The 20634-nt window shown below is 55.4% G+C and overlaps 2 protein-coding genes across 2 annotated transcripts in view; one reads left to right on the top strand and one right to left on the bottom strand.

Moving 5' to 3' along the window:
- ITPKB (inositol-trisphosphate 3-kinase B) overlaps positions 1 to 3614 on the top strand; it is a 94234-nt gene extending 90620 nt beyond the window's left edge. The window contains exon 8 of the mRNA XM_024575988.4: positions 392 to 3614. Within this exon, the coding sequence (XP_024431756.2) occupies positions 392 to 607 (216 nt within the window). The 3' untranslated portion in view covers positions 608 to 3614. The remainder of the gene's footprint in view (positions 1 to 391) is intronic.
- A 9883-nt stretch (positions 3615 to 13497) lies between these two features.
- STUM (stum, mechanosensory transduction mediator homolog) overlaps positions 13498 to 20634 on the bottom strand; it is a 46205-nt gene continuing 39068 nt past the window's right edge. Inside the window, exon 3 of the mRNA XM_024576083.3 lies at positions 13498 to 19307. Coding sequence (XP_024431851.1) covers positions 19273 to 19307 — 35 coding nt within the window. The 3' untranslated portion in view covers positions 13498 to 19272. The remainder of the gene's footprint in view (positions 19308 to 20634) is intronic.

The raw sequence follows: 20634 nt of genomic DNA, 5'->3' as shown, positions 1-20634 counted from the left end.
TTCTCCCTCCCAGCCAAGGTGTAGCTGTGGTCTGAAATAGTGGAAAGTGTGCCAACTAGAGCTCAGAGTGGGGAGGAGTGGGTCAGCCATGTGCCTCCGGGACTTCCTCCCTGCCACTGCCCCCACAGAAGGGCAGCTGCTATTCTGGAACCTGATGTCTTCTGCCCGCCCCCCCCCACCCACCCATGGCCACTCTCCATGGGCTCTGCCACCCAGGTGAGAAAGGGGGGCAGATCAGCAGGCTCCTGGCTTCCCCGGAGTGACTTCTCCCCATCTCATTCAGGTCAGGCCTCAGGGTTTTTTCCAGGTCCCCTCAGGAGCCAGGTTGCTGTGTGGTGGGTGGGGGCAGGGGCCCGGGCAGCCCCCTCCTCATCGCCCCACTCCCCTGCAGGTCATCGGCAGCTCCCTCCTCTTCATCCACGACAAGAAGGAACAGGCCAAGGTGTGGATGATCGACTTTGGGAAAACCACGCCCCTGCCCGAGGGCCAGACCCTGCAGCACGACGTCCCCTGGCAGGAAGGCAACCGGGAGGACGGCTACCTCTCGGGCCTGAACAACCTTGTTGACATCCTGTCCGAAATGTGCCAAGGCCCAGGCGCCCCCTAGCCTGCGGCCGCCTGGGCCCACTGTACCCCGCCCTGGCCTCCTCCGTCCCCCTTTTCTTCCCTTCTCCTTCTCAATTCTTCTTTCACATCTACCTGGGTGCAAGCCCCAGAACTGACCCTCCCAAACTGCACTACAAGACACTTTGTAGAAGAGGAGAGGAGACTTTCTAGTTATCTTCCTGACCGAAGGGCTTTAGCACTGGGGCTTCCACTTCTCTCTGTACATAGGGTCTCCTAGAAGAGCAGTGCGTGAGCAGGCTCTGATGCCTGCCGGGGAGGTTAGCTGGGTTTAGATCTGGGTGGAGGCTCAGGTGGCCCTGGAGTCCTGTACGAGCCTCTGGGTGGGCTCCCTGTGGGGGCCTGCTGCCCCCTGCTGGCCAGTGCTGTCAGCGCCACTGCCCAACACAGCCTGTTTCTGCCCCATCCTCCCAGCCTAGTGAAGAGGTGCTGTGTAAGAGCCCACGTTCCAGCAGGTGCATGGAACCAGGCTTTCTCATAGTTCGGGCACAGAATCCCTGGGTACCGCATGTCCGCCACGAGCAGAGCACCCCCTGATTTAGCAGCCCAGGTGGTCCAGAGATGCATGCTGGCCTTTATGGACCCTTTAGGGTCTGGTGTTGGAAATTTCCAGCTTTGGCCCAGACCCGGGAGGGAGCCGGGAAGAGGCCAGAGCCTACCTGGCTGTGCTCTCTGACGCTGGCCTCCCCTGTGGGCACGGGCATGAGCCATGGCCTTTCATCTTAACCATCACCCTCAAATTCAGAGGCCCTCTGCAAACCTGAGCTGCCAGGGCTGCAGCCACCACCCCCACCCCTGCCCCGAGCCACTGTGCCTCCCATGCCCCACCTGGGCCTTGCTGTGACAAGACCAGGGGCTGTATGTGGAGGGGGCCGGGGCACAGGCAGCCCCCAATGTGAGAGAGACAACCTACATGGGACACTCCTCCCATGCATCCCCATCTCTCCCACTTCCCTGGTGACACTCAGTTGCCCTGCTGGCACTTGAGGCCCAGAGTCCCCAGCAGGTATAGGCAGGGCTTCAGGCAAGCGCTGGGCAGGGAGGACGCAGGAGGAGGCTGGCTTCCTGGCCTCAGGTTTTCCCCTGAGATAAGTCTTACGGCCTGAAGGGGTCAGGCCCGTGTTTCCCAATATGGCGTGGGCAGTTTCCAGGGTACGTGGTGGGCACTGGGGATCTCCAGGCCTCTCCACTTGGAGCCTCTAGGTTGCTCGAAGATTCCTGGGGAACCAGTTGTAAGCCTTACTCTCACTGTAAAGCAAGTAAGTCTGTGTTATTGAGAGGAATGTAGAATTTGCATGACTTTTAAAGACAGGATTCCAGCTATGACCACTTGGAGCGGTGCCTCCAGAGGTCCCCCCTTTGTCGTTGGAGGAGAGTGGGGACCAGGCCAGCAGGCACTGGGGCCAGTTGCTCCATAGGGAGCTGCTTCAGGGACACTGTGGAGACAGTGTGTGCCCAGGTGTGTGCCTAGGGGGACCAATCCGGAGAGAAGGCTTCCTAGGCCACCTCCCTGTCACCCCAGGGTCTGGGGGAACTGTCAACTCGCCCATGTGACACTCGTGTTTCCCCTTTCATGCTGGGTGAGTGACGGTTGGTGGGGGCGGAGGGTGGGACACAAGGATGTGTAAGTTCAGACTTTTGAAAGGAAATCACGTTTCAACTTCCTGGCTCTTGTTCAAAACAGTGGTGACCTCCTATGCGGGCTGACTTGCTAAAGGTCACAGCCCCGCCCCTGCAGAGCACGGGAGACCATGTGACAGCATGTGACCCTGGAAGGCAGGAGCCAGGGAGCTGTAGGCACCCGTGGGCTAGAGGGACCCCACCCCGGTGGTCCGTGGGCAGCTCCCCAAAGGAAGGGATGTCGTTAATTTAGACATCAAGGTCCCATGACTGTGGGCTGTCCAAAAGCTACCTTCCTCCTATCTATGAAAACAGTTCGCTAAAGCGAATCAACGCTATGAACAAAGATCACCCGGGACCAGCTTCACCTACTTACAGAGAACAAACCAGCACTTTAAGCAAGCACCAGTTGTTTGCAAACGATGTGCTAATAAGCAAATGATTTGTTTATGAAAGGAGACCCATGGGGCTTCTTACTGGCAATTCTTTGCTTTGGGGTTACATTTATATGTGAAAGTGGCATAAAGTGGCATCTTTTTAGGGTTATTCTATTACTTAGGGTTTCGGGTTTTGTATTTACTGAGCTAGTTCCCTTCTTCCACACCTACTCTCTCTACCCTTTCCCCCTTTGACCTTTCACCCTCCTTGTATGGATCCTGGAATGGAATTTTCTAAAACCCCAGCTGAAGCTGCCTGAAAGGCCTTCCCCACCCAGTCCCCGTCCAGCAGGGCCTCCTAGGGCCCTGGCCCTGCGGGTGCCAGGAGGGTGGGCGTATGTACTGCCCTGTCCTTGCGCTCCCCACCCCGCCGCCCGCCACCCCGTGCAATCCTGGTGTTCAGTACTCCTTAGCCTTTGAGGAAGTTTTCGCAACCGCTTGTCCCAGACTTGCCTTTAGTGTCGTGTAAGAGGTTTTTAAGTTATATTTATTTTGTTGGTTTTTTTAATTGCACAAAACACTAAGACTGAGAGGCTGGATTCTGTTTCTCCTCTACAGCTCTGCCTTCTTTCTGAACTTCCTGTCTTGTTGGGTGGAAAGAGCCTGGAGGCAGCCTGGTGCCCCCCCTCCCCGCCCCCCCAGGGGGACTCTTTCCTCCGTTAGCTGTATTTAGCTTTGAGTTTCTCCGCATCCATCCTGTCAACCCTTGTGTGTACAGAACCCAGGCCCCTTCCCGGGAGGAAGCAGAGCGTTCACCCTGAGCCAGTGCCTTCTGTTCTGGAGGGGAGGGGAGGACTCCCCAGAGGGTTCTCCTGCCCTCCGCACTTCTCTCCCCGCGACACCTTGGAGAAAACTGAACTGTTACAAACCCCGCACAGTGCCTGTCAGACTGCAGACGCTCTGTACCTTCCCGAATAAAGGCCCTGGAGACCACGGTGCTGTCTGCAGTGTGGTCCTTCCACCCAAGCCCTGGGGAAATGACTCGGAGGTGGGGGCTGGGGGAGCTCTTTGGAAGCTGGAGAACTGAGTTGGGGTGATCGTGACCACCCCCCCACCCCAAGGAATGGGGTCAGATTAGGTAACGTTTTAATCTGCAAAGGATTTAAAGCACCCTTCGAAGCTAGTCTTCTCTGCCTCTCCACAAAACCTTTGCATCGTAGCTCAGGAACATCGAACAGCCACCAAGAAAGCCTTCCCCGCACCCCCACCCCCGCCAGGCTGGGAGAGCCCCTACAGCCTTCTGGGGGGCAGTGGGATTCACATCTGTCGTCTCCCCCTTTTTTAAATCTTCATCCAAGGATGTATTTATTGACCAGAGAGAGAGGGAGAAGAACATTGACGTGAGAGAGAAATGTCAATGGGTTGCCGCCTGTAAACGTCCCAGCCTGGGGACAAACCTGCAGCCTAGGTATGTGCCCTGACCTGCGACTGAACCCGCAGTCCTTTGGCGTATGGGGCAACACTCCAACCAACTGATCCATCCGGCCAGGGCCTGTGACCCCCTTTTATCCCCAAATCAACTCAGCAAACAAGGCGTGTCATCTCCATTTTAGAGATGGGGAAGCTGAGGCTTTGCAGGGTCAAACCCCTTGGCCTGGGCAATAAAAGTGGGAAGCAGGCACTTAGATCCAGATGCTGCCTGGGCTTCTAAACCAGTTCTGTCTCCCTCCCGACCTGGGGAGCGTGGGGAGGGCACAAGCTTGTGTTCTCTTTGCCCGGGCTCAGGCACCCAGCACGAGCTTGGCACCAAGCAGCCGCCTAGAGAGGGTTTGGCGCCCTGAGGAATGGCGTCTGGCTGGTCTGACAGGGAAGAAGGCTGAGAGCAGGAGCTCCTCGAAGATGCACTGTCGCCTGCCACCCCCTCCCCAGCAGGCCTTTCCCCGCTCTGCGCCACTGGGGTCTTCACACGCAGAATTCTGTATTTGGGGCACAGGCACGTCCTTATCATTTTGAAAAGTTGTAAAAAAGCCGCAAGGCCTTTGCACCTTCTGTCCCTTCTGCCTGGGGTGTGCCCCTCCGGTTATCACGCAGTAAGTATGGGAACTTCAGATTCCCCCATCTGTGTCTCACTCCTGTCGCTCCCCAGCAACCGGCTCTGTGCGCTCCCACCAGGCTCGCCCTGGACCCACCCAGGCTCATGCCTGTGTGACCTGGAAGTCCGGGGGAGTTAAAGCCCCAGGCACACACCTGGCACCAATGGCAGACAAGAACGGGACGATCAGTCTTGCCTTCACCTCTCGGCCCACAGGTGGACGCAGCCTCACTGGCTTTCCTGAGGATGGTCCTGTGAGGTCGAGCAGCCAGCTACACTTAGTGGGCCCAACTTGGGTCACTGTCCTTGTATCAGGGCTCCCTGGCCTTACCCCTCACTTCCACTTAGGGTTGCACCCCAACAAAGCAGCAGGAGACAAGCCTCCCCTCAGACAGCTCACTGGGGACCCGAACAGTCACCATCCCTTAGGCCTTGGCTCAGATGTGGCCACTGTAGAAAGGTCTCTGACCCCCCAGCTGGAGCAAGGCCACCCCAGCCATTCTGCTGCACCACCCCATCTCTGTCACACGTCTCCTCCGTGCTCACAGCCACCTGTGGGACTTGGGGTCCGTCTCCTCCACTGGGTTGTTGTCCCTGAAGGCGAGGACTTGATACTGTAACTTGCTTCTGCAGCACCAGCAGTGCCACGCATGTGACAGATGTTTAGTAAACGCTGGTTGGCTGGGGTGGCTGAGCGTCCTCGGCGACCACGGTGGTCCGGTGCATAGACGCCCCTTCCTAGGCAGGGGGACCACTCCCAGTTGGCATGGGCTCCCGGCCTCTCCCCTTGCAATCTCGTCCTGTGGCCTAAGAGCCTCACTCCCTCTGCACCTCACAATCCTCTCCTCTGTGGGTACCCCCCCAACCCCAGGCTTTGCAATCACCCCCAACCGTGTGCAGCCCCTGCTCATTAAACATGGCCCCTTGTGTTCTCCCAGACTCCTCTTCCCAGCCTTCTGGGCCCACTTGCACGGCTGACTGACAATGCTTCAAGGCTTCAACACTCCCCCAGCACCTCTGCCCCCTCTTTCCCCTCCCTGAACCGTCCAGCTTTCTGAACCACCTTAGAACTAGGACCCACCTGTGTTTTAAATAGAGCTTTATTGGGAACAACCACAGTCATTTCCGTGGCTGCTTTCGACTAAAATAGCAGAGTAGAGGAGTTGCCAGGGACCACCAGCTGCAAAGCCTGACACATTTACTCTCTGGCCTTTTATAGAAAAGTGTCCCAACCCCTGCCTTAGAATTATGGCAACCGCTGATGAAGAATTATGACCTGCCAGGCCACGCACCAGGTGACTTAAGGCTAAGGAGTTTAATCCTTATAAAAACTCCCGTCAAGTGAGCTTTGTTAGCCTCATTTGGTATGTAAGAAAGCAGAGGCATAGAGAGGGTGAGTAACTTACCTAAGATCACACAGCTGGTAAGCAACCACCCCAGGCTCTGAACCAAGGCTCAAGATCTTTCCAGCCCCTGAACAACTGAGTCTTCTTAAGAGCCTCCCAGGACTCTTGGGACAGCCTGGTGTGAAGCCCTGAGTCCTGGTTTTGGTGACTATAAACCTACCCAGGCCCTGGGGATGCTGATCCCAACCATGGCCCTCTCCTGGGAGTGGGGGCGGGGCTGCAGAGCCCAGGCCTTGGCTCTGGCCCCCAACACCAACAGCCAGTGTGGGGGTGCCGGGGTGGGGTGGGACCCTGGATCGGGAACTGTCTGGCACAATGTGTTCTCGGCTCCGTGTGACCCTGCAGGGAAGTACAGCCCACGCAGGCCTCTGTTCCCTCAGAGCCGGGTGACACCCAGACACCCAGACTCTCTCTTCCCTCCCGCCCCCTGCCCCCGCCCCCACCCCCAACCCGCCCTGCAACAGACTGCAGAACCAAGCTCACTTGCCAGCTCGCAGGCTGGCTCACCTACCCTTCCACGGAAAAGCAGAAACCGCATCCTGGTGCTAGCGAACACCCAGACACAGCGTGCCTGTCATTTTTCTCTCTGTGCTGTGACAGCTGTGGCCTGCTCCTGGCATTTAGTGCACCCCCTGCGCAGGCCTGAGGTGACAAATTCAACAGAGAAGTGCGGAAGGGAATGCCAAATGAGCTGAGAAGAGGAATTTCACCCTGGAGCAAGATGTGAGGGCTTGCAGGTATTTTTTACACCAACCAAAACACTGGTTTGCTATGATGCTAACAGCAATAACATAAAAAAGGGAAGTGCTTCCCTGAGTAGGTGCCTGTCTCGGGTCACTTGGGCTGCCTTAACAACAGACCACAGGCAGGTGGCTCGAACAACAGAAATGTACTTCTCACAGTTCTGGAGGCTGGAAGCCTGAGATTGAGCTCTGGCGGGGTTTGGTTTCTGGTGACACCCTCTTTCTGGTTGCAGATGGCCACTTTCTCCTGGTGTCTTCCCGCAGCAGAGAGATAAACCCTGGTGTCCTTCCTTCGACTCCTAAGGGCACCAGCCCTACCCAATTAGGGCCCCATCTTTATGACCTCACGTAACCTTTTTCAGGCCCTCACCGGCCCCATCTGCAAACACCATCACTTTGGGGGTTAGGGCTTCAACATGGACATTTGGGGGCAAGGGGGCGGGGACCACAAACATTCAGCCTGTCACAGTGCCCCCTCTTGCTAACTAACATCACAGACTGTTTCCAGCTCCACCGTCCCTCCCCTGACTTCTTCCAACCTTGTGAATGAGTAAAGCAGTGTTGGGGTGTGAAGGTGGGGGTGGGATGCAATGCTAATGTCTGCGGCTTTCTATGTGGCAACATGTATTTGGGTTATTTTAAAAATAGTTTCTGCAATCATGGGCACACGGTATCAGGCTGAGACAATTTGCTGTCGCCAGCAGCCCTGTTTAATTTCCATGGGGGGAAAAATAATGCGCAGTTTTAGTCTTGCTTTCTGAGAACAGGTGCTGGAGAGAAAGCTAGAGATAGGGGACCCCGTCGAGGGAGGCTGCCCCCTTCTGGACAGTCATGTGCACTACAAGGTACTGAAACAAAGAAAGTAGGTAAGAAGGTCATTTAACTTACTGGTCTGGAAGCCCCCTTGCTCAGCAAGCCTCCTCCCCTGCCTGCCCCCCAGGAATGCTGGGGGAAAGAGAGTACCTTTCCTTTCATGACTTTTCCCAGCCCAGCTACATCTTTGGCCTGACAATCTGTTGATATGATGAATTGCACTGATTAACTTTCAAATTCGGAACCAGTCTTACACCCCCCAGGGATAACCCTCCCCGCAATGGGGTTTGAATAGAGAGGGAAGCCAGGAAAGTCTTTGGTCCGAAGGACATCTTCCACGTCGTGTTTGTGGTCATGGGTCTGCAGCTGCGTGTGTTTGACAAATTGCACACGGGACTGTGTGTAGAACTATAAAGGGTAAATTTTACTGTGTGTAAATCACTCCTCAAAAAACCTAACTAAAAAAATCAATTGAGCCCTGGCTGGTGTGGCTCAGTGGTTGAGTGTGGGCCTGCAAATCAATGAATGGGTCCTGGTTCAATTCCCAGTCAGGGCACAGGGCACACGCTGGGCTGTGGGCCAGGTCCCCAGTAGGGGGCACATGAGAGGCTACCACACATTGATGTTTCTCTCTCTCTCTTTCTCCTTCCCTTCCCCTCTGTCTAAAAATAAATAAATAAAATCTTTGTAAAAAATCAATGGACCCCCCCTAAATGAATTTTAAAAGCCTGGACCATGAAGAAGAGAAAAACCAGCCACAGGCATTGTCAGAGGCTGGGAGTACTTCCTTCCGCATCTCGTCCTTGCGTGTCACCATTCACCCTTTGTCTGCTCTGTGTCGCCTCCAGAAGGCGTATGCGTGTTATCTTAAGAATCCTTAAACACGGTTATTATTTCCGGAAACCCAGCATCACGGTCGGTGCCATGTGTCAACCTGGTGTTGGCGTGAAGGTATTTTATAGCTGTAGCTGAAGTCCACCAGCATGCGGCGGGCCACACGCCCTGGGCAGTCTTGCACAGCTGGCCCTCCAGGCCAGGGCAGCAGGTGAGGCCAGCGATCTGCAGCCACATCTGTCCTCCCACTGTGCACCTTGGCGAGCGCGGCATTTTCCACCTCTGCGATGCTTCCAGACGCACCCTCCCACCCAGTGACCTCCCGCCCTGGGGCCATGGGACTCCAGGCCGCCATTTGGCCTCCTTGAACAATGCCTCTTGGGCCTCACAACAAAGAACCAGGCCTGTAAGTGAACTGCTTTCTCTGAAATTGCGAGCCATTTCGGAAATCCTTGCCAGGCCACCAAAGCGTCGCCACCCCTTCCTGAGACTTGGCTGTTCATCTGTTTGCTCTCTCTCTGTCGAGCTTCTTTCAGGTCCAGATGACATTTTTGGAGCTCCTAGGCCTGTTGGCTTGTGCTTATTTGCATGGCTAAGTTACCAACGTTTCAGATAGGCAGGAAGCCAATGGAAATAAAGGCTGCTTCTATACTAGGTACAGGAGGATTCCGCAGAAAATGTTTTCCATTTTAGACAGAAGGTGGAGGTGGGCAGAGGGGGCCCATATACAGGTGTGCTTCATATCAATCAGCAACTCGTTGCTTCTAATTGCACTTTCCCACGCAGTGAATTTGCCTGGAACAGAGCCAGGGGTGGCACAAGGAGAACAAAAGTCAGACAGGAGATGGCACTATTTGGGGGAGAGTTTCATGTCTGAGAAACCTTGTTCCTTCTGTGAAGTGACTTGGGCCTTTGGTCTTGCCGTGCGGAGCATTTTGCCGGCTGGACAGAGGACCCTGGCTGAGTCAAGAATCCGAATCAGAACGCCAGCCTCAGGTTCAGTGTTCTCAAGGGCTCAGAAAGGAGACTCTTAAATAGAGGTATTGAGACTTCAGGCTCCGTTTCCCTTAACTGGCCCTCATGGACCAGCTAAGTCCCAGCAAGCTGAGGCGCCTTGCCAAGGGTCCCCAAGGCTCTGCCTCACCTGGGGTTGATGGGAAGAGAAAGGGCACGTGTATGTTAACCTTTTCTGCAACTTTTTATATTAGAAACAGTTTTAATTGAAATCATTGAGCACATATACAGCTACATTTTTTTTTCTTTAAATGCTGTTCTCCAGTACCGTTTGAGACAGGAGAGGTCAGGGAGAGTGGGGAGGTGGGAGGATGGGGCTGGAAGGAATAAACACTTGTCACATGTGGAAAGCAATTACACCTGTGCCCAGGCCTGGCGTGCGCTCATGTGTGTGCATGCATGCATGCATGCACGTCTGTGTGTGTGTGTGTGTACGTGTGTCACAGATGCAAAGATCTGGTCTGTGTCTGGCACTTTGCAGAAGCTCAGTCCTTGGTGGCTATTGGTCCTGGTTGGAAGAAGAGTGAAGACAGTAAGTCAGAGGAGGTCTTGGGAGCAAACATTTAGGATTTTTTCTTGCTCTCAGTGAGAGAAGCTCCTCTTGAACAGGTGTGTGGAAAGCAAGGAGAGAGGGATGGAAGAAGCAGCCTGGAGGGCTTGCCAGCTGTGGCCGGGGGGGTGATGGGAACGACATCCTCCCTCCCTCTCATTTCTGCTTCCTCTGTGTGCCCCTGTCTCCTGCCATCCTCCTGTGCCCGTGAGGTGGGAACCTTGGTCCTGGGTAGCTTCAGGCTTCTGCACTACAGCCTCCAGGCCAAGGAGGAAAATAACTTTCCTGGGGGTAGAGTTAGAAAGATCTCAGGGAAAGTCCCACAACTGCAGGTTAGCTCCACAAGGGGACCCTGCTATTGGCCTGGCTGTGGTGGGGGGCGGGGCACTTCTGTGATTGGTGGGTGCCCCCAGAATCGCATGGGTGGAGCAGGGGGAGAAGCTGGCCCCCGGAACAGGGTGGAGAGTAGAGCGAACAAGATGGCCCTGGTGGACCCGAGCTGGGCCTGGGGAGCCAGGGAGTGCTTGATGGGGGAGGGGAGGGGGCTGCGTTCCACTCAGGGACAGAGAGCAGGTACTGACACCAGGGACACAGCCCTGCGGAGTAACAGGAGGCTCAAAGCAACAATGCTGATTTCTTTGTCATAAAATCCACACCTCACCACTTCAACTTCTTCCGAAGATTCTGGATGTGTTCCACGTTTCCCAGAAGCCAGCAGTGGAGGCGAATCCTCCATCCCAGACTTCTGGGCTCCCCTCCCATCCTGGAACCTCAGGAGACAGGAACAACTTCGAAGTGTCTGGAAAGTGCTTATTTCCCCCACCGCCGACATTCCAAGTTTTAAAAGTTTCTTTGCTTTCTAGAGTTGTTGTTTTTAAAACGGAGCTATTTTGGGTAAAAATATAAATATCCACTGCTCAGACTTGAGACACAGCTGCAGGCTCCTGCTCTAATCACTTTCCGAAGAGCTGTCCCTCCCAGGGACCTGAACTCTGCCATTGATGGTGGGCGGAAAAGGCATAAACCAGGGGCCATTCAGGTCTCCAGGTTTATCACAAAGACATTCAGGCCACAGGCCACAGGAGCCGCTGCAAAGCTGTGCCTCCCAGAAACCTGACAGTGGGCAGGCACGGGGATATCTCAACCCAGGACATGCTGCTGCCTCTGAGCCTTGAACCACGTGACCAACCATTGCTGTCTCCTCTTTTTATTTTTTTTCCTTTTGAGGTCCTCCCTTCTCCTCCTGCTATCGGTCAGGTGACCATCTCAGTAATTCCCAGTGTAGGTCACTGGGAGGCCTCATGAGTCTCTGGCAGGCACCCTGCACTTCCGAAGCTTTCCATTTCAGCATCTCATGGAGCGCGGGCTCCCTGGGATGGAGGGACAGTCGTGTGGCTGCAGGGGAGGAGCTGTGCGGAAGGGACGCACCATCCTGTTCATGGAGCTGCCAGGGTCTCAGCACACCAGTGCTCCCTCCCTCCTTCTTCCCTTCCTCTCCCCTCCCTTCCGTCCTTCTCCCTTGCCCTAGGCCGATGCAAGTCGTGTTCCTCTCACTAATGACTACAGCGCGTCCTGGCTGAGCACTTGCTCCGGGAGCCGTCTCTGCCCAGATGTGTGCTCCACGTCTCTGAAAGCCGCCCACCTTCGGAATGGATCCACCACAAACCCAACCCTGGCCTTCCCACCCCACCCACCTCCTGTCCCCTGTGCGTCTTCATGTGTCCCTGCCTGTGACTGGTCACAGGCAAGCACCCACCTCTCCCAGAGCCTGGGGGAGTTCTGGGGAGCAGATGCCTTTGAGTTTGTCACGGCCCCTTCCCTCCTGGTCTGAAGCAAGCTCTTTGGTGGTGGGGAGGACACTGTTTGTCACCCTCCAGCAGAGAGGCACTGGCTGGCTCTACCACGTCACCCTTCCTGAGGACAAGCGAACTGGGGCTGGGAGAGGAGAGACCAGTGTGCCTGGGGGTTCTTCCCCTCCCAGGGCAGGACTCCAGAGAAATGCTGTCTTCACCTCCTGCTGTGCCTTTCCGCCAGCCCCTCTGAAGCCGGACACCTCTGCAGAAAGAATCCTCTGGCATAAGGTGAGCACAGGAAGAGTTTGGAAGATGCACAAAATCAAGAAATGCACCCTGCGGTGTCAGGCGGCCTTGAGACAGCCTTGGCCCATTATGCTGTCTTGGGCTTTGAGTCCTGGTTTCAGCAGTGACTAAAGTCAACCCTCAACACAGATGCCGCTTCTGGGGCCTTGAAAGGGCTCCTGTGGTTGAGCGTGCAATCTCACCAGAAGGTCATCCTTTGAAGTGATTCGCTCTTTGACCAGAGGTCACATCAAGGCCCTTGAGACAGCAGTGTCTCTCAGCAGACAGACAAGGACACTGCCAGTTAGTGGGCTGGGACGGCCCGTCCCCAAGGGTCCTGGGCTGACATGAGGAAGCAGCAAGAAGCAGGGCCTTTCCCTTGGAGTGTGAGACTCGACCCCCACACAGCACCCAGAGCTGAATACAAGGCTGCAGATGTGGCCTCCTTCGAGACCCCAGCCTGCTGCTCCTGATGCATCCGAAAGCAAAGGATCTGTTCTGTCGACCACATCATGGGCTGATGGACACGGAGTAGCCCATCCATAACTCCCTGGGTGTGAGAAGAAGCGTGGAGGATTCTAAATCCCAAGCACTCCTATTTGATTTAACTATTAGATTTGGTTATTAGATTTCCTCTTATTAGATTGCCTCTGCCTGTCAAGAGCTTTTTGAATTCTGATGCGTTCTCATACATCTGGTTCTCTTCGTCCACAAATTGGACAAGCTGTCTCGCCTTCAACCAATCATTAAGGAAGATGTTGGCTGGGCCGCGCGCTACGCCCTGCCAATTCCCTCCAAGGGAACATCAGTCCAGCCAGTCCCTTGTTAGAACCAAACGGCTAGGTATAAGTTCTCCTAATCACTCTTACCCGGCTTCTTGTTTACTCGGGAGACTTTAACAACTGTGTGCGCCGTACACACTTGCCTCATCAACCCGTCAGGCACTCAGGACAAGGAAATGAGTTTCATCTGTACACTTATTCTTCATAAGCCCAGCCTGGGTCCCGATGCTCAGGTTAATGTGCAGATTTCCGGAGGAGCAGCTCGTACAAGCGCCCCAGGAGAAGAGGGGTGTGGAGAAGATCTAAATGAAGGCAAGGCCCACCGTGGGGAAAGGCAATGTTCCTAACAGAAAAGACAGCAATAGGAAATGCTGCTAAGAGAGGGGGAGGGAGTCCGTTAAGAACCTATCAGAGATCTGTTCAATTATAAAGATGAGAGGACACAGAGATTGGAGAAGCCACCCGAAAGGTCACATGAATGTTTATTACATAGAAAAGGGGGAAAGGAAGAAAAGGTTTCCAAAACCATATTTCCAGGATTAAAAAAAAAACACAAACACAAACTTGGAATGCCAGAGATGCCATGCTTTATATATTCATGAGAGGAACGTGTGTGTGGGTAGAAATATGTACATGGAGGTCTGTACAGGGTTCTTATTGTCATACTTGGTGTTTTTTCATTACATGTACAGTAATGGTGCTTGAGTTATGATTTCAAAGCTGGCAGAATGTGGAAGAACCGGGAACCCTGCTGAGCGCCCGTGGGGCACCGTGGGGGCCCCAGTAGCAGCGGTGAGTCTGCCAGGACTTGGTCCTGAGGGCACTGGGAAAGCTAAGCTGTCAGCAGGCCTGGGTCCAGGCTGCAGGCTTTGGACCGGGGCAAGTCTGAAGGCTTCCCTAAGCCCCTGACACTGGAGGTTTCTTCCTCTCTTGGAACTGAAAAGGCTCCAGGAACTGGGGGTGTGGGAAAAGCTGCTTGGCCGGACTGGATCCCAGGGAGAGCTGGTGGTGGGGCGGGTCAGCTCCCAGGGGGTCTGGGTAGAATTGAGTCAAGGAAGCCTTGGGGGATCAGAGAGCACAGTCCCGTCAGGGGACACTAGAAGTGTACAGTGATTCACGTAACGGCAGACACTGGGACCCAAACACAGCCGGTCACGGTGTGGAAACACTGCAGTTCACGGCACAACACTCACCCGTGTACGCACAGAACCGGTCTCGTTTTTATGTATGTTGTTTAAAAAACACGGCACCATGTGCAACGGCACGGAACTTAGCCAGTGAACATGGCCTGCCAAGGGCTCCCACAGGGCGCCAGCCCATTACAGCCAACACCACCCTGGCCCCCTCGGAACATGCACCCAGCACTAACCCAGAGAGCACTGTGGACATGACCCTGCCCCCTCCTCGCCTCACTGGTCCCTGTATTGGGCAGGTGGGAGGGGTGTGGGAACAGAAAAGGGCCTCAGATGAGAGGCTTGTCTGCAGCTCAGGGAGACCCCAGAAAACAACCACTGTCCCCCTGTTCTCTGAGCAGACTCACCTCCCACCGAAGGCCAAGCTGGGGTGTGGGTGGGGCGGGGTTCAATGCTGAGCCCATGGGCCTGGGAAGAAGGGTTCCAAAACCAGGTGTCCTGGAGAGAGGACAATGTGCAAATCTGGGCCCCTGGGTGGGAGTGACAAATGCAGTAAGTGCCAACAGCCAGAGGCCGGGCTGGAGGAAGGTGGCTCCTGGGGGGGCCAGGCCCCCTTTGGAGATGTGAAGCCCCAATCCCAAGCCTCCCATCAGACCCTGTCCGGCCCCCACCCGGCACTCAGGGGCTGCAGAGTGAGCTCGTGTGCGTGCGTGTGAGTGTGTGTCTGTGCTCTGCCCGTTTAGGGGTGAAAGTGCAATGGGGGGTACTGTGGAGTCCGGACCAGCTGGCGTGGCTGGCATTTTGGCAAATCCAGGCAGGAGGAGGGGAGAGGGGCTGGGGACAGAGAGTTCCAGCAAAATCAAAGCAAGAGACAACTTGTGCCAGGAACTGAGACACATACAAGTGGGACCCAAGTGGGACAGGGTCAGGAGGAGCGAGCGGAACTGTGGGCCAATGTTTCTGTTTCACTACAAAGAGTTCCAGTGGCAGGACTGCCAGCCGGAGTCCACAAGACCTCCACAGGAGACAACAGCCGCTCCCTGTCCCAGTCCCTGTCCCTGTCCCTCTCTCTCCACTGGATTGGCCCCTCCCAGCCCCTCGCTCTTATAGAAATGGGAAAAATAATGACTGCCCAGGCCCCTCCTTGTTCCCAACCTACAGAAGTTTAAACTGAGGCAGGAAGCAGCAGAAGAGATGAACAGCACTGAGTCTGGAACTCACGTGCACAGCTTGGGGAGCACTTGGGGTCACTCTGGTTGGGGTTGCCCCGGCTGTCCCCAAAGGGGCTCAGCCTATCTCATGGGATTTGGGTGGATTCAGAGCCTGAGCTTACACATCTCTGGATCCCATGAACCTTTTGAAGCTCTAAGAATCTAACAGGAAGAAAACTGACAAAAACACAGGACCCCGAGTGACGCCCACCCTCTTGGGCCGACCTCAGCCTCGCTTCCCTGACATCCTGGCCCCTCATCTTTGCAGTGAAGGGTCCAGTCGGTCCTTGGGGACAGGATGTCCCCTCACCTGCCTCTGCTCGCCTTGCTATTTCACCTGGGGAGCCTGGGGACTGGGATGCTCTCCAGGAAAGTGGTATCTTTGATTGTTGCTCCGAGGCTGTGCCCAGGACCCGCTTGGGCCACATCAGTGCCCACTGAGTGCTGGCTGAAAGCCGAAACAAGCTGGGAGGCCGCAGGTGTGAGCCAGCGCCAGGGGACACGGAGGAAGGCCTGCTGCTGCTCAGCCTCCGCCCGGGTTCCAGGAGGGGGGACGTGCATAGCATACGGTCAGCATCCTCTTCAAACTGTTCCCCAAGCCTGGAGCCCCCACCCACACACAAGGTCACACATAGTCCCTCGGAAGGTCAGTGCAGTGGGGGCGCTTTAAAAGGGCTCCTCCCTGTCCAGCCCCTCCAAACAAACCCACGAGAAGGAGGGATAATAATAATGGTGAACAAGGCCCGAAACCACCAACTGGTTAATTTACATTTAAGTGAAACATCCCAAGCATTTTACACAGTGTAGGAGGCTTTCCTTGCCAACATCACTGACAGATAAAAACAACCAGTGTCACTAAAGCCTGAGGTGGCCTGGGAGCTGATGGGGCCCAGGCTCTCAGCCCAGGGTCAGACAGCCCCGCCCCACCCCCAGCTCAGGCCAGGGGCCCTGGAGGAGCTGGGTCCAGGCACAACCGAGTAGCCCTCATAAACCCACCCTGTCTGGGCAGTCACAGGAGACCAAATGCCCCACGCCGTGCTGAGGCAGCTCCCAGCATTGGGAGGCTGTCCTTGACACTGAGGCTGACGCATGGGTCTGGGCCACAGAAGGAGGGCTTCTTCCTGTATATCTCTTCCTTATCTCCCCTCAAGGGCATCCAGGTGGAGGCCCCAGCCGCAGGACCCGGGCCTTCCCAGCCGGAAGTCCTGGCTCTGAGACAGACTCAGAGCTTAAGGTCCAGTCCCGCAGCCTCCGCATCCATAGGACACTCCCAAACCCCCGGTGGCTCATTTTTACTCCAGGGCTCCCTCCACTCTGGCTGCAGGGAGCTGCCACTCTAATCCTGGGATTGTCTCCTTTACTATGAAGCTCTCTGCACCCCTGGGACCTCCCAAACACCCATGGCCAGGGAATGTCCCATGGGATTCTGACTGATGGAAGGCCAAACCTGAAACCTGCCCTGTGACTTCTGGACCTTCACCTTCGTGCTGTGCCATTGAGGCAAGCCTAGCTCTGTCCCCAAAGGTTAGGTGTCAATCAAGCACTTGCAGGCCCAAGACCCCTAGCTTTCAGCTGGCGGGGGCTTGTTTAATTAGTGAATTCTGGCCATGTGACAGCCCAAGGGGTCAGCTCGGACCGCTGGGGGCGCACTAGCCACTGTGGGCCGATGACTTGACAGTATTTGAGCCGATTCTGCCCATGTGCCGGTCTACACAGGCTCGCTGCTCAAGACCCGCGGGGTCCTCCTGGTCTTTTCCACATGGCAGCTGCCTGCAAAGGGGCTTCCTCCTGAGCCTGATGTCTTCCGAAGTTTGGGGATGTCCTTCCAAGTACACAACCTCCTGTATGAAGCCATTCCACACTGGGACTGATGGTGACACCTGTCACTCAAAAAAAAATTCCCACCTGTGTCTGGATTGTGTCACTAAACATGCGACATGAATTGCTGTCTCTACCCCCTCAGTAGCCACCCCCAGCCCCAGCCAGGAGAACAGCACTCTCCCCTCCCACTGTGGGGGAGCCTCCCCCATCTCCAGAGACCTGTCATTATTTCAGGGGGCTATGCAAACTCGGGGAGCTGCTGGGGGCAGGGCTGTGGGCTGGCAGCTGTGGAGGGGTGGCTGGGCCCTTGCGCCGTTATTCCATCAGCTGAGGCTGTTTTATCTGATTCTAGGGGAGGCTCCCAGCTTAGGCGCCGCTTCCTCGAGAGCATCCAGGGGCCCGCCGGCTGTCTTCTTGGCCTGGAGAAAGGGTCTGGCTTTCTGATCAAACCAAATCTGATTCCACGCCTTGAAAACGCAGCGGCTCCCAAACGTGAAAGCAGCAGCAAAGGCCGGGCTGGCATCCGGAAGACAGGAGGAGGGAAGAGACAAAGATATGCCAGGTGTGCAACACAGCCCCCTGCAGTGAGGAGATGCTCGTCAAAACTAAGGGGTGACGGTTGGCTAAGATCAGGCCAGGAGCAGAGAACCTGCCCCAAATTGGAGCACAGGGGTGGGTGAGTGGCTGGGGGGGGTACCAGGAAGCTCTCCAGGTCACAGGGACCCCCAGGTGTGCCTCCCCGGCGAATCTAATTCACTGATTAATTAGAAAGCCCAGTGCACGGGGAGGGTGGGCCGCTGCCCCAGCTTCGGGTTTAAGAACAGGGTCTACGCAAACTGGCCCCCAATGGGGCTCATGATGGAGCCAGGGGCCCTGTCCAACATGGAAAAAAAATGGGCAGACAGGTCGCTTCTCCAGCCCTGGCCGAACTCTGACTGAGCCCCTGACCGACAGGAACAGCCCCTCAGAGAGGAACATGCCCCATGGCACAAAGCCCAGTGGGATGGGAAACTTGGCTCGGAGGCAGTCGCACTAAAATTTTAGCGATTCCTACGTGAGAATGGAAATGAAACCCGACATGGAAGTGTCCGCCTTGTCACCATCATGTTGGAGCTTCTCCCTCCTCATTTCACACTGATACGTGACTTGCGGTGACCTGGACGACTTGGGCTGCTTCCTGCGCCCCATGGGGTTGACTGTAACAGTCACCGAGGTGTCTCAAAGGGACCCAGGGTCCCTTTGCAACTGGAGACATTCCTGTGTCACGTGTTGGACGGTGGAGCGCTGTTCCAGACTGCGGGGTGTTAGGAAATGTAGGGTACATGTCTGCTATTCTCTGTCTCAGACCCAACAGCTCTGAATTCAGAGGCCCATCCATCGCAAGGACTTCAGAAAACGGACTGTGGGCTGGAAACTGTGTTCAGTGAGCTGTGGAAGGCGGCCAGGTGGGGCCCATGCAGAGCTGGCTTGGCCATTCTGGGTAAGAATGAGATTCGTGGAGTTGGCCCCAGGAATGGGGCCACTGGCCGCCCCCTCAGGGAAACAAAGGTCAAACATCCCTGGGCTTGGAAGTTTCAGTAGCAAGGAGGTGGGGGATGTGATAAGGGAGGGCAGGGCTAGGTCACACCTCTAGGGATCCGTGTGTCCCCTGCCACCAAAGCTGAGGGCACAGCAGGCCTTGCCACTCTGGGCTAGAATCTGTGTATTTTCACTGCCACCCTGGAGCTGCCTCTAGGAGGCCACTCTGGCAGGGGCTGGGGACCCAGAGGAAGTGTCCACCACAGTCCTGCCCCTTGGTGAGCCCCTGCTCACCTGGACGGGGACACTGCTGCCTGGCCCCACCACTCAGGTGTCCCCTTGCTGTTGCGGATGCAAGGTGTGGGGTGGGAGGGAACAGGAATGTTCCAGCCATGCTGTCTGCACTCCGCACTCCCCTGGAGATGCTCTGCTTGCCTGAGCCCACAGGGCTTTCTAGATGCAGCAGAGGAGGGACTGGCAGCCCTCAGAGCCTGCTGAGAAAAGCAGGTGCACTTCCAAAATAAATAATATCTTCAAATCCCCCCGTCCACTCCAAACCCAGGAAATAGCAGAAGACAACAGGCAAGGTCCTTGTGCCCGCCGCTGCTGGACGGGGCCCTCACAGGGCCGCCTGGACTTCTGGTGGCTGGCCGGGCTCAGAGCTGCTGCGGGATGCCCTGTTCCTTGTAGCCTGTGAGGAAGAAGCAGAGGAGAGATGGTGAGACACCCACGTCCTTCGGGGGTTTCTCCGGGAGCTGCCCCCAGACTGGGCTCTGCTCAGGAGACCTTACTCACACAGACAGGTAAATGGCTCGCACAGTCGGGGTCCCACTCTCCCCCAGGGCATTGGCTTTTTAATGGAAATCAGAAGGATGGATGGAGAACTGTGGAGCCTGGGGTTACTGGAGATACAGGAGAGGAGGGTGTGGATGGTGGGGGTTGGAAGGTTATCAACACACCCTGAAGCCACACCCCTGCACACAAGTGGCCCTGGTGTGATTTCCCAATGCAGAGCCTGGGAAGAAGGGGCCAGACAGGCTCCCCGACGTGATGGGCAGCCGGGACATGTAGATGGAGAGGAAGAAGGAAGACAGGAGGAAGACTGCATATAGAAGGGAGTGACCATGTGTGTGTTCATCCAGTTACAGCTGGATGGTGGTGTCACAGGCAACGGTGACTGAGGGTTATGAGCCTTTAAAACATTGGTGATAATTATGAGACCATTGGGAAAACTGGCCACTGTTGATACTAGAGAATTATTGCTAATTTATTTGGGTATGGAAGGGTACTGTGGTTATGTTTAAAGAAAAAAAAAAAGATACTCATGCCCTGGCTGGCGTGGCTCAGTGGATTGAGTGCTGGACTTAGAACCAAAGGGTAATTAGTTCGATTCCCAGTCAGGGCACATGCCGGGGTTGCTGGCCAGGTCCCCAGTAGGGGGTGCTCGAGAGGCAACCACACACTGATGTTTCTCTCCCTCTCTCGTTCCTTTCCCCCTCCCTAAAAATAAAATTTTAAAAAGAAAAGATACCTACTGAAATATTCAAGGATAAAATTATGGTCTGGAATTTTGAGTGTTTTTCTCCTATTAGCTGGCAACTTAGCCCAAAAAGGAGCTTCAGTGACTTAACTGGGTTTTTTTTCTCTTTATTTATCAGATTCTTCCTCAATTTTCGGCACCAGTACCCCAGTGCTAGGTCTGGGGTGAGATGTCGGGGTACCGGGTGAGACAAGAGTGGCTGAGATTTGACAGCTGTTGAATTTGGGCTTTTTAGAGACTCATTAGGCTAAGCCCTCTGTGTTTGTTTATGTTGGAAAACTTTCCAAAATAAAAAGCTAAAAATAGACACCAGTTGACTAACTGAAAGAGGGGGTGTGTGCAGCAGTGGGGTGGGGGTGGGGCACCCAGGCAGCCCAGGCCCCAGGCTGGGCCCGCATGGACAGACTCACCTTGGGAAACTTGGGAGCAGCGCAGATGTGAGGCAGCAGGTGAGGAAGAGAAAGAAAAAAAGAAAAGA

This window comes from Desmodus rotundus, chromosome 10, assembly GCF_022682495.2.
Source record: "Desmodus rotundus isolate HL8 chromosome 10, HLdesRot8A.1, whole genome shotgun sequence".
In the NCBI taxonomy this organism is placed as follows: Eukaryota; Metazoa; Chordata; class Mammalia; order Chiroptera; family Phyllostomidae; genus Desmodus; species Desmodus rotundus.
Note: the sequence above shows the minus strand (reverse complement) of the source record. Positions and strands in the feature narration are given on the sequence as shown.